Source organism: Mesoplodon bidens (assembly GCF_964165515.1).
Source record: "Mesoplodon bidens genome assembly, chromosome: 7".
Classification (NCBI taxonomy): Eukaryota; Metazoa; Chordata; class Mammalia; order Artiodactyla; family Ziphiidae; genus Mesoplodon; species Mesoplodon bidens.
Window position 1 is genome coordinate 61,411,183 of NC_138164.1, and position 13,880 is coordinate 61,425,062.

Consider the following 13,880-nt stretch of genomic DNA (forward strand, 5'->3'; position numbering starts at 1 on the left):
AGGGCTGCCAAGGCAGCCAAAACTTGAGAGGCCCAGATCCCAGAGAGAAGGGAGGTGCATCTCCCCCCGCCCCCCAGCCTCTCCACCTGCTTTTTTTTCTCTTGAGGCATTTGCAGATTCTTTAACTGTGTAGGGTAAAAGGTTAAGAAGCTTCCCAGAAGCCTAATGAAAAACAGAGCACTCTTTTAGCAGTTCTTCAGTGTCGGGGAGAAAAAAGTTGAGGACCTTCCAAGGCAGGCAGGCTTGGAAAATACCCTTAACTCTCAGTTGGATCCTCGGAGGGCTACAAACTAGGGTAGAACAAACTTTTCAAGTTTTACAAAGCCTGCAGCCAACCTTGAGTAAGCTCATGTCCTGAATGGATTGTGAGGTGATCTACCCTTAGTCTAATTGCCTGTCAGAGAACATGGTGAATCTTCTGTAGGATGTTATATCATCCACAGCCTTTATAGTTTTTCATAACACAATGAATGGCATTCCAACAAAAATTACGTGGTAAACCAAGAAACCAGACCAGGAATAAAAACAGTCAGTATAGGAAAGGATCCATTGTATCCCAGTCACTTATTATTTATTCAGTCATTCTAAAATAGAAGGACATTTAGGTTGTTTCCAGTCTTTAGTATTGTGATTGATCTGCAGTGAATATTCTTGTCTGTACATCTTTGTACACATATATGATACATCATTAAGATAACGAATACCCTTGCTAACTCTTGTCTTTATCAAATTTTTTTGATATTTGCCAATCTGATATATAAAAGTGTTTTGTTTCAGAAGTTTTTAATATCTTGAAATGAGCGAAATTGAGCATATTTTAATTTGTTTACAAGTCATCTGAATTTATGTTTCTGTAAACTGCCTGTTCATGTCCTTTGCCCATTGTCATATAGGGTTGTTCAGCTTATTTTTCTTTACTTTTTTTTTTTTTTAATATTAAAGAGGTAATAAAGAACAGTGGGTAAGAGGACTGATTCTGGAGCCAGATTGCCTGAGTTTAAATCATAACTCTTTCATTTACAGCAGTGTAGCCTTGGGCAAGTTATATGCTCTGTGCTTCAGTTTCTTCATCTCTAAAGTGGGGATAATAGCATCTCTCCATTGGGTCATTATGAAGATTAGATGAGTTAAAATATAGAGTGCTTAGAAATGGGCCTGGCATAATCAAAGTGCTATATAACTGCCAGTCATCAAAATGATACTGGTGGTGGAGATAGAGATGGAAATTAGCAAAGAGATTTTTTTTATTTGCCCAAGGACAAATAACTAGTAAGTGGGAGTATTCAAATTAGGATCAAGATCTTGGGACTCTTAAGTCCAAAGTTCTTTTTCATTCAGCTGCACTAATAAGAAATTGAACATACAGGGGTAAAAACTCAAGCATAGCCAGGTACCAAGGGATGTTTACCTTTGGATTTGAGAGTTATTGGGGTAGCGTCTTCCCAATATAGTTCAGTGAGGTTCTTTTTCTAATTTTGTATTGAGTGTGGATTCTTTGACAATGATACTTTATTCCTTAGGGTTTGGTGCAGTTAGCAAAATGCTAGTCTTATAGATTGTTTTGTTTGTTTGCCTTTATTAATAACCAGTCACCTCACCCTAGAGAAAATCTTTTTCAGGAAGGACCATCAATGAAGTATAGCTTCTCCTACAGTTCACATTAGACTGAATGCAGTACTCAGCTTTGGTCATTGGCCATGTGTGTTTGTCATTCTTAGGGTATTATATCCTTAGAGAGTTTCTCTTTTAAACATGGTGCAGTTGACCCTTGAACAACATGGGGATTAGCGACACTGACCCCCCCTGCACAGTTGACAATCTGTGTATAACCTTATGTGGATAAGTGGATTCAACCAACCTCAGATTCAACCGCAGATCATATGGTACCATAGTATGTATTTATTGAAAAAAAATCTGCATATAAGTGGACCTGCACAGTTCAAACCTACGTTGTTCAAGGGTCAACTGTAGTTGTCAGAGGACAGGCATTAAGAAAGTACTTCCACCACTGGATTCATTTATAAATACTAAGATACTCAGCAGCTCAGTGACACCTGGAATAGTTTCTAGTATTTCTTTTCTGTGAGATGAAGGAAGGGTGAATGGTTGTTTCTGTGCTACTGAAACACTTGAAAATCCCTATAGATTCTGGTGGAGGGATTGGTGGGTTTTGGGACTAATTCCTCTGGACTAAGGAGGGTGATGTTGCCTTTTCTGCTTCTTTTGACATGTTGTTGCTCTGTCCCCACCCCCCACCCCCGCCCCCGCCAGCCCAAGAATTTATTTCTTAGAGCAGTTTTAGTTTTACAACAAAATTGAGAGGAAGGTACAGAGATATCCCATATGATCCCTGCCCCCACACATTCATAGCCTCCCCCATTATCACTGTCATTCACCAGAATGGTAGATTTGACTCTTGGTGTTGTACATTCTGTGGGTTTGGACAAATGTATAATGAAATGTGTCCATCATTATAATATTAGAAAGAGTTTTTTCACTGCCCTAAGAATCCTCTGCTCTGCCTACTCATCCCTACTTTCTCTGTCCTTGGAACTACTGATTTTTTTATTGTCTCTAAAGTTTTATCTTTTCCAGAATGTCATATAGTTGGAGACATACAGTATGTAGCATTTTCAGATTGGCTTCTCTCATTTAGTAATATGCATTAAAGGTTCCTCCATGTCTTTTCATAGCTTTGAAAGCTCTTTTTTTTCCCAATCATAATTACATTTTATTTTTTTTTTAATTTTTATTGGAGTATAGTTGATTTACAATGTTGTGTTAGTTTCAGGTGTACAGCAAAGTGAATCAGTTATATGTATACATATATCCACTCTTTTTTTAGATTCTTTCCCATATAGGTCATTACAGAGTATTGAGTAGAGGTTCCTGTGCTATACAGTAGGTCCTTATTAGTTATCTGTTTTGTATATAGTAGTGTGCATATGTCAATCCCAATCTCCCAATTTATCCCTCCTCCCTCCTTCCCCCAAGTAACAATGTTTGTTTCCTACATCTGTGACTATTTGTGCTTTGTAAATAAGTTCACTTGTACCATTTTTTTAGATTCCACATATAAGCCATATCCTGTGGTATTTGTCTCTGTCTGACTTACTTCACCTAGTATGATAATCTCTAGGTCCATCCATGTTGCTCCAAATGCCATTATTTCATTTTTTATGGCTGAGTAATATTCCATTGTATATAAGTACCACATCTTCTTTATCCATTCATCTGTCGATGGACATTTAGGTTGCTTCCATGTCTTGGCTATTGTAAATAGTGCTGCTGTGAACATTGGGATGCGTGTATCTTTTCTTTTTTTTTTTTTTTTTTTGCGGTACATGGGCCTCTCACTGTTATGGCCTCTCCTGCTGTGGAGCACAGGCTCCGGATGCGCAGGCTCAGCGGCCTGGGCTCACGGCCCAGCTGCTCCGCGGCATGTGGGATCTTCCTGGACCGGGGCACGAACCCGTGACCTCTGCATCGGCAGGCGGACTCTCAACCACTGCGCCACCAGGGAAGCCCCCTAGTGTATTTTTAATTGTCCCTTGTTTGCTTTAAGGAATATATATTTTGTTCATTGAGTTCATAAATATATATAAATACATATAATCAAGTTTGTTAATTTTATTGTTCAATTTTTCTATATTTTTATTACCCTTGATCCTCCTGATCTACCTGTTTTTAATTGTGGTGTGTTACAATTTTTTACTATAATTTTAGATTTATTAATTTCTCTTATAATCTTTTTTTTGCTCTGTTGTAGGTTCATACAAGTGCATAATTATTATAGCTTCTTGATGGGTTGCCTTTTTCATCATTATGTAATTTCCCTCTTTATACCTGTTAATTCTTTTTCTCTTAATTTTGCCATGTGCTAGTTCTGTGGCCTTGGGCAAGTCATTAACCTCTCATTTTCCTTATTGTAAAATGGGTATAATACCTACCTTATAAAGTTTCTGTGAAGATTCACTGAGAAAATATAAAGTATCGTTCAGGTAATAGGTTCTCCATAAATGGATTAAAAGAATTTTTTTGACTTAAGGGTTTTGCTTTTCTCTTCCTTCTTCCCCTCCTCTTTTAAAGTATCTGGTTTTAGATACTATTTGCCTATAATTAGAAATGTACTTAAGAGATATGATTAAAATAGTCATCAGGACTTTTTTTTAAGTGGGTGAAGGTGATGTAGTGTTTGCCTCCCAAGCCCCAGGTCTAATAATTCTCTGCAGCTTGGTAGAGCTTTAAGTTACTGATTTCTGCATCTGTATTATGTCCAGTGTTCTTGTCTAAGAATCTTCCACATTTCTCTGGTGTATATGAGTCTTTTTAAGGTAGTTGAGACAACTGAAAAAGGACAAAAGTCAGCTCTTTGAGGAGCCAACTTTTCTACAACAAATATTATCAACCTGAATGGGATATAGAGTTGTTAGTAAGTCTTCAAATAAATACTGTGTTTAAGTCTCTAAATATACATAGGGGTATATCGAAGTGTCATGTACATTTAAGGAGACAGAAGTGCATATTTTCTCCTTCCTTTTTGATAGCATTTAGGACTTATCTTTTATTCCTGTTCTTAAGTTGGATTTTTATTGTCTATATAACCAGTGTGTATTGTGTGCCTCCTGTGGGCCTGGATATAGAGAAGGGGAGAAAAGAAAATTTCAGCTGAGAAACAGCATAAAAGGGTTAGAAGTATATGGCATATATATATTGTAACCAGATAGTCAAGAGATGAGAGACACAGTGCTTTTGAAAGATAAAGTTGTGATCAGTCTCTGGAAAACCTTGAGTGACATATTGAAGAATTTTGACTTTATTCTGTAAGCTGATCAAAACCACTGAAGGCTTTGAGGATAAAAAATCAGGTTATATACTGAAAATATTTATAAGTTGTATACAGGAAAATAGTCTGTTGGCAATGTTGAAAAAGAAGTAGAAAGAAACATTAGTAACAAAGTATTATGAGTAAAACTTTAGCTTATTTAAAATGTTACTTGGTAATGTTGAACTAGGAGCTTTAAATATAGTTTTCCTTGAGGTCTTTTAACATGTTACTTTTATCAGTGAGACCCTTCAGACCATCTATATATTGATAAAGTAACCTTCCAGCCTGTGTTTATTTTCCTCCATAGCCCTTAGTACCACCAGTTGTATTATATACACACACTTGTTTGTTTATTGTCTGTTTCCCCCCACAATATTGTAAACTCCATGATAGTAAGAACTTTATTTGTTCAGTGCTTCTCCCCAGTGCTTAGAACTGTGCCTGGTTTATACCCTTTAATAAGTATTTGTTAAATGAATGAATGAATATTCAAATTGTGGAAGATGACCACAATTTTTATGTGGTTTATGGTGTGGGGGCAGCAGTAGGACAAGATCTTGGTTCCTTCCTAGAAAGTTCTGTTAAAAAGTGTTTTCTTTTCCCTTTCCTGCAGAGTTTATATTCAGAGCACCAATCAAATTAAGCAAGCCTGGGGAACTTCGTGAGGAATATGAAAGCCTGAGAAAGGTACAGTATAACAGTATACATATCATTATGCCATTCATTTTCTTAAAGTTAATTGAAATGATGACATTAAAGAATGCTTAGTGGGAGTTTTGATTTACTAGGGATTTTTAAAATTTATAATGCAGAGCCTGTCTTTCTGTACCCTACCTTATACTGGTCTAGTTAGATTCTGTAGCTATGATGGAAGTAGAGTAAACCTTAACCCTTTTAAGCTGTCCTTTCACAGATGAAAATGTAGCTCACATGGCCTATCACATACCTGCTGCAATAACTGGCCACCAAGAGACGTATTCTTGGCATTTAAATGTTAGATAAAAGCTAACATTTGGGCCTCCCTGGTGGCGCAGTGGTTGAGAGTCCGCCTGCCGATGCAGGGGATACGGGTTCGTGCCCCGGTCCGGGAGGATCCCATATGCCGCGGAGCGGCTGGGCCCGTGAGCCATGGCCGCTGAGCCTGCGCATCCGGAGCCTGTGCTCCGCAACGGGAGAGGCCACAACAGTGAGAGGCCCGCGTACCGCAAAAAAAAAAGCTAACATTTAAGCTTTAATAGTAATAGCTTGTCTTATTTTTCTTTATCTTGCAAGGTTCCTCTAATTACATGTAGCTGGTATTATCTTTTACTGCTTTCACTCTCTTAAGTACTACAGAAGAACTGTAACTTAGACTGGTAAGGGTAGTGGAATAATTTTCTAGTTAGAGAACGTTTACCGTTGGGAGAGCTTTTAGCTGTGTCCACATCATCTTATTTTTGATGTTTTCAAGCTAATAGTCTGGGAATCACTTGGAAGATTAAGACTTCAGAAAGACTGGTAATAAGAAGTATGTTATAAGATTTGTATCATCCTTCCCCAGCCCTCTCCTTGAACGACCATCCCTTACCCAAGTTCATAAATGATTAGATAATCATTCTACATGGAGATATTTAATGTTTTATAAAGGCAGATAATCCACTTAATCTGAATCAGACATCATCATAAAGCAGAGGCAAGACAATAACATTATGGTGGCATTTTAGACTGAACGAAAAAGATCAAGGCTTCCCTGGTGGCGCAGTGGTTGAGAGTCCGCCTGGCGATGCAGGGGACACGGGTTCGTGCCCTGGTCCGGGAGGATCCCACATGCCGCGGAGCGGCTGGGCCCGTGAGCCATGGCCGCTGAGCCTGCACGTACGGAGCCTGTGCTCCGCAATGGGAGAAGCCACAACAGTGAGAGGTCCGCGTACCGCAAAAAAAAAAAAAAAAAGTGTACTTTTTGGGCTTCCCTGGCGGCGCAGTGGTTGAGAGTCCGCCTGCCGATGCAGGGGACACGGGTTCGTGCCCCAGTCCGGGAAGATCCCACATGCCGCGGAGCGGCTGGGCCGGTGAGCCATGGCTGCTGAGCCTGCACATACGGAGCCTGTGCTCCGCAACCGGAGAGGCCACAACAGTGAGAGGCCCGCGTACCGCAAAAAAAAAAAAGATCAGTATTTAATAAGGTCATGTTAAAAAGAAAAGATAAAAAAACTGTGCTTAATTACTGTATATTCTTTGATCTTTTCTTTTAAATGAGAGTGTCAAATGCTGACTTGGGTCCTCATGCTCCTTTTGTATTGGTGTTGTGAGTTTTTTGTTATTCGTTTTAAATCAGTTACAAAGCTTTTTTCTACACAGAAACAAATTATTCTCGGGGCTACATCAAAAGAACCACAGATTTCTCTTAAATAAAATTCCAGAATATGCAGATATTTAGTTTTAATATAACTTTTCAGAAACTTGGAGAATATGGAAAATTTGAAGCTGTCAGCTTGAAGATAATGAGAAAACAGGGACTTGGAGGTAGAAAAAGGAGGTAAAGCAGAAGGCATAGTGAGTGTAGAGATTTTTTATAAGCCTTGGGAGAGAGAAGGATACCTTGGGGAACTGTTCTTTCGTTCCTGTTAAGAAGGAGGGACAGGAAAATGGTTTTAAAAGCGACTGATAGCATAATGCTGTTGAGTGAAGCTAGGACAATCTCATTCTGTGTAAACTGGATTGGGTTTGAAAAACACTCACCTATGTCATTTGTGTTAAATAAACGTTAAATAGGTTTCCCCCCACCCGTACTCCAAGTACCCAGGTTATCCTACACTCATTGCATAACCTGGAAAATGGAAATCCAAGTCATAAAACCAAAAGTCACTAATATGGCATACCCATATAATGGAATACTATTCAGCAATAAGAAGGGATGAACCACTGATACATGCTACCAGATGGATGAGCCTCAAAAATGTGCTAAGTAAAAGAAACCAGGTAAAAGAGACCACATATTGTATGTTTCTATTTATAGAAAATGTCTAGGAATAGACAGAAGTATAGAGACAGACAGTAGATTAATGGTTGATTGAGTAGGGATGACAATGGAGATTAACAGTAAATGGTCCTGAGTGATTTTATTACAGCAATGAAGATTTCTAAAACTGATTTATGGTGTGTTCCACAACTTGGTAAATTTACTAAAAATCATCGAATTATATACTTGAAATGGATGAATTATATAATATGTAAAAATATGCCTCAATAAAGTAAAAAAAATTAAGGCACTAGATATTTGGATGGAGAATTTGATAAAAAAAGATGTGTCTTAGAATGCATATTTTCTGAAACAAAACAAATATATAATTATCTAGATGAATCCCTAGGGGAGGGAGATGTTTAAAAGTTTCTACTGAGCAAGCGATGGAAATTAATTCTATACAACTCATCATTACTAATTTGACGTGTAATACACTTTTTATTTAGTATACTTTATTATTTTGTTTAAGTGACAGTAAAAACCTTTATAAGGGCTATAAAAAGTTAACAGGAAATTTTATTCCCCTAATTTTAGTTCTTTTAAAAGATGTTTGCTTACTAATCATAGATCCCTCTACCCATGGTGTAGTGTTATGCTTACTGAGGTTACTATGTTTCTAAATTTTATGATTCTATAAATAGGTTTATATTTCTAAATATGTTTAAAATTTTCTTCCTGCCATGTGTTGTAGTTAATTTTGTCTTTTTTATGCAGAAATATGCAGAGCAAAATGTGAAAGTTCTCCTTTTTCTTTTTTTTTTTTTTTTTTTTTTTTTTTTTTTTGCGGTATGCGGGCCTCTCACTGTTGTGGCCTCTCCCGTTGCGGAGCACAGGCTCCGGACGCGCAGGCTCAGCGGCCATGGCTCACGGGCCCAGCCGCTCCGCGGCATGTGGGATCTTCCCGGACCGGGGCACGAACCCATGTCCCCTGCATCGGCAGGCAGACTCTCAACCACTGCGCCACCAGGGAAGCCCCTCCTTTTTCTTATTTTCCACTTTCTTCCCCAGAGATAACAAGTGTCAACAGTTTAGTGTATATCCTAGATCCTTTATATATTTACACACACACACACACACACACACACTCACACATATGCTTTAGTCTTTTTTAGTATAGATAAGATCATGATGTATATTCATTTATTCATCATATATCTATTATGTCCTTACTGTGTGCCAGGTACTACGAATATGATGCTGAAGCAGACACCCAGGGTTCTTGACCTCAGGGAGATTTCATTCTAGTGGGGAAGATGTACAGTAAATAAGCAAAAAAAAATTAATATATATTAATAAAGCAGGGTAAGAAGAGTTAGAGGGGAGTGGAAGGGAAACTTGAGACACAAAAATACTGTTTTGGGGGCTTCCCTGGTGGCGCAGTGGTTGGGAGTCCGCCTGCCGGTGCAGGGGACACGGGTTTGCGCCCCGGTCCGGGAGGATCCCACATGCCACGGAGCGGCTGGGCCCGTGAGCCATGGCCGCTGAGCCTGCGAGTCCGGAGCCTGTGCTCCGCAGCAGGAGAGGCCACAGCGGTGAGAGGCCTGCGTGCCGCAAGGAGAAAAAAAAAAAAAGACTGTTTTCGATACAGTGATCAGGGAAAGTCTCAGAGAAGGCAACATTTGAGTTGCTACCTGAAAGAGATGAGGGAGCAAGCCAAGTAAACTTATGAGGAAAGAGCATTCCCAGCAAAGAGAACAGCAAATGCAAAGGCCCTGAGATGGAAACAAGTTTGGCTTGTTTAAGGAACACTGTGGCTGGAACTGAGTGTACAAGTTGTGGAAGGGTGCAAGGGTGGCATGGGGATTTGGTAAGATGTGAGTTGGGAGAGATAGAGGGCCAGATCAAAGAAGGCCTAGTTGCTTGGTAAGGACCTTAAATTTATTTTAAGTGTGATGGGAAGCCAGTAATATGATCTGAATTATACTTTTAAAAGGTCTCTGGTTGTTGTGTGGGGAATAAACTGTAATGGGTCTAAGAATTATGAATTGGATTTACTGTGAATAGTAGAGACCCCAAAATAGTGACTCAAATAACTTAAGAGTTTTACTTTTCTCCAGTAACAAACAGCTGGAGGTAAGCTGTCCAGGGCTGATTATGGCAGCTCTAGGACATCATGGGTGCAGGCTCCTTTTTTTTCTGTTTAGACATCTTCAAGTGTGCCTGTCTCCTTGTGATGTGGATCAACCATCGTTGATCCTTCTGTAGAATCCCATCTAGACAGAAGGTAAGGCAGAAGGGCCTATGTCAGCTGAATTGGGTCTTTTTTTTTTTTTTTTTTTTTTGCGCGGGCCTCTCACTGTTGTGGCCTCTCCCCTTGCGGAGCACAGGCTCCGGACGCACAGGCTCAGCGGCCATGGCTCACGGGCCTAGCCGCTCTGCGGCATGTGGGATCTTCCCAGACCGGGGCACGAACCCGTGTCCCCTGCATCGGCAGGCGGATTCTCAACCACTGCGCCACCAGGGAAGCCCTGAATTGGGTCTTTTAAAGAGCCTTCTGCAAAGCCGCACGGAGTGACTTCACCTGTATTTTGTAGTTGAGTGTCACAGACTCCCTCTAGCTGCCAGAAAAGCTGGGAAGCATAGTGTTTTAGCTGGGTACATTAACTTCCTAAGTAAAATTAGGGTTCTTTTATTTATTTATTTTTATAAATTTATTTATTTTTATTTTTGGCTGCATTGGGTCTTTGTTGCTGCACGCGGGCTTTCTCTAGTTGCGGCATATGGGGGCTACTCTTCGTTGCAGTGCACAGACTTCTCATTGTGGTGTCTTCTCTTGTTGCAGAGCATGGGCTCCAGGCGCGCGGGCTTCAGTAGTTGTGGCTCCCAGGCTCTAGAGCGCAGGCTCAGTAGGTGTGGCACACGGGCTTAGTTGCTCCGTGGCATGTGGGATCTTCCCGGACCAGCGATCGAACGCGTGTCCCCTGCATTGGTAGGCAGATTCTTAACCGCTGCACCACCAGGGAAGTCCCTAGGGTTGTTTTAGTAAGGAATGAAAGAATGAATACTGGGTAGGCAGCTAGCTGTCTCTGCCTCATAGGACAAGAATGGAAATAAGACAAATTAGAACACTTTTGGAGTAAGCAATGGGTTGGGTTTAACGAGGGTTAGGATTTTACCAAAAGTATGACAGAGGGAATGATGCTGTGGACTTGAAGGTGTATACGAGGAAGTTGTTGTAATTTTGGACCGTGGTTATTTTAAGGGGGTTGTTTGAGGAAGGAATTGAGGACATGATGGACAATGAGAGTGGTAGAGTCAGTGGACTGGAAGTTTTGATGGTGCTAAAGAATTATAAAAGTAGGGTGACTAGCATATAAGTAAAGTTGGAAACCTAGAAGTCGTCGTCTAAATGTGAGAGGGTTAAATGTGAGACTGGGAGGTGGTTTAGTTATTGAACATGACAGAGTTTAGGGTATGATTATGGGAGGAGGTAAATGAAGTAGGATGGAAGAAAAGATTTATCTAGAAGGAAGTGAAGAAACTGAGAGAATATACTGATACTGAAGTCTTCAGGAATATCACTGGAGCAGCTGGGCAGAAACCTAAGTGCTAAGGTTTTCTGTGAATAAGGGGAGTTGACAGGTGACTACCTCAAAGAGGGGTTGTGGGTATTACAGTCTGATGGTAAATACTTCAAAGAAGCTAGGAATTTTGAGGAATAATATGATCTATTCTGTAGCCAGTTTTTTTTTTTTCCTCTAACAATATGTGCTTTCTTTGTGGAGGGACAGCAGGTGCTTTCATATAGGTACTTTTTTCATACTGAATGGTATTTCATAGTGTGGATGAGGCATAAAATTCACTTAACCATTGATCATTTAAATTGTTTTCCATTTCCCCCAGTTTTGAAGAGATGTTGCACTAAACATACATGAACATATATGAGCAAATACTGCCTTTAAGTTAGATTCCTAGAAGTGAAAGTGCAGGTCAGATTGTATATACACTTTGTATTTTGGTGGATATTCAAAAGACTTTTTTTCAACTTAACTCTCTTACCAACAGTAAAAGAGAGTCCCTTTTCTTTAAATCCTTGCTAAGCCTTTATCATTATTTTTAATATTTTGCTATCTGTTGAATAAAATATCTCATTGTTTTAATTTACATTGCCCTGGTTACTAGAGAGAAGGAGCATCTTGTGCTTACTGGCCATTTACAGGTTTTCTATGAATTGCTTGCTTATAACCTTTAGGTGTGAAAACTAGTTCCATCTTTTGGATATTTGTGATCTTGATTGCTAATGGCATGCCATTTTTGCTGTGCTTTTATAGATGTATTCTATTAAAAAGAAATTTTCTGACATTTTATGGTGTTTTAAGTAGAAGGAGAAAATTAACATGTGCTTAGTCCTCCATCTTGTTACATTGATTGGGGAAAGAGTTTTGTTGTATTCATTCTTGAATATTTATATTCTTATTATATTCTTTTTTTGAATTTTATTTTACTTTTTTATACAGCAGGTTTTTATTAGTCATCAGTTTTATCACATCAGTATATACATGTCAATCCCAATTGCCCATCTTGTTATATTCTTGTCTGCAGTAAATATATGTTGAAATGAAAAAATAAGTTTTATGGAGAAATTATTTCAATATTGATCTCTTTATGGTTCTAATCTATATAAGATTGACTGTTAGTCATTTTGTGTTTTGAAATAATTGATTCATCCCTATAAATTCTATTTATTGGTTGCATTAAGCTTATTATTTACACCATTATTCCTTCTGCTTATACAGTTTGTTAGGTGCTTAGCTTTGACCACATGGTTAAATAATAGTTGCTTTATATTAGATTTTGGAAACATATAATCCAGCTTGCCCTTGTTTGTCTTCTTTGAATCATTAGACTCTGAAAGGTTAAAGGTAGGGGGAAAAAAACAGCCTTTGCTTCTAGACTGCTTATCTCCCTGGTTTCTGTAGTGGGAAAGATGAACTGCTTTTGATAATTCTGCAGATCACATGAGTGGTTTAGGCTTTCTCTGAATTGGTTTACTGACCTATCCATTTTCTTTTTTCTCCCTCACCACTGGTTCGTTTTTGAGGAGTATTTTCTCCCCATTGCTGGCTGAATTATTCAAGTAGTAAGCATGCAGTTCTAGTCCTTAGCCAGAGCACAGAGTAATCAGATACAGTCAGTGGGTTACTGAAGTGAGTAATGACTCTATAAGGCAGACATTAACTTTTCTGAAGGAGTTTTTTAAAGGTAAGTAAACTTTTAGGGCCTAATTATCTTTGAAATAATATATCTTTAAATTTCCTTTTATTATTTTTCTGCCATAAACTGTAAAATATAGTGTACTTTATTAAAGCTTGAACATTTCACTTAAATCTGTTTGGCTGTACAGTGTATCATGAGCTGAATATTGATTTGGCCTTTCCCTTATTTTTTTAATTTACTTATTTTAAAAGAAACTTGTATTTATTAAAATATGTTCTGTTGCACCATGGAAGCAGCAGGTTGTTTGCTTGTTTAAAAAATTTTTTTCCTATTAGATTGCAAAATCTTTCAAGATGGATCTGTTTGTTTAGTCTCTTTAACTCTCCACCACATCTAATATAATATCTTGCACTTATATATTTATTACATGCAGATTGAATTGTTGATCATCCAGTTTCAAAGCCCCTTCTTTTAAGAGAAATGACTTGTGTAAGGATATACAGCTGGTTCATGATAGAACTAGATGTATTTTAAGATTTCTAGAGTTCTTTTTACTACATTATTTTCTATTCTTCTTCCTCTGAAATGTTAATATGTCATCTTTGAGGAAATGGATACTTGGGTATGTGCTGATGTGCATCTTTCTAGAATAAGAAATAAATACAGAATCTCATAGTACATCTTTAAGATCAGGTAAGCTGTATGGTACTAAGAAGGAAAAACTCTCAAAAGAATAAGTTTTAATTTTGACTGCACGAGGGAACAACTGTTTAGTTTATAGGATGTTCAAAATCTGAAAGTGTTAACGCGGTTGTCTTTTGCTATTTACAACTACCCAGACAAGGAGAAACAACGTTATCAAGTTATATGCTTTTCAAAGAAAACAACACATTT

The 13,880-nt window shown here is 38.5% G+C and overlaps 1 protein-coding gene across 1 annotated transcript in view; it reads left to right on the forward strand.

The window, feature by feature from the left end:
* Positions 1–13,880, forward strand: part of RNF169 (ring finger protein 169) — a 91,670-nt gene that overhangs the window by 21,254 nt on the left and 56,536 nt on the right. The window contains exon 2 of the mRNA XM_081240307.1: positions 5,442–5,515. Within this exon, the coding sequence (XP_081096433.1) occupies positions 5,442–5,515 (74 nt within the window). The remainder of the gene's footprint in view (positions 1–5,441; positions 5,516–13,880) is intronic.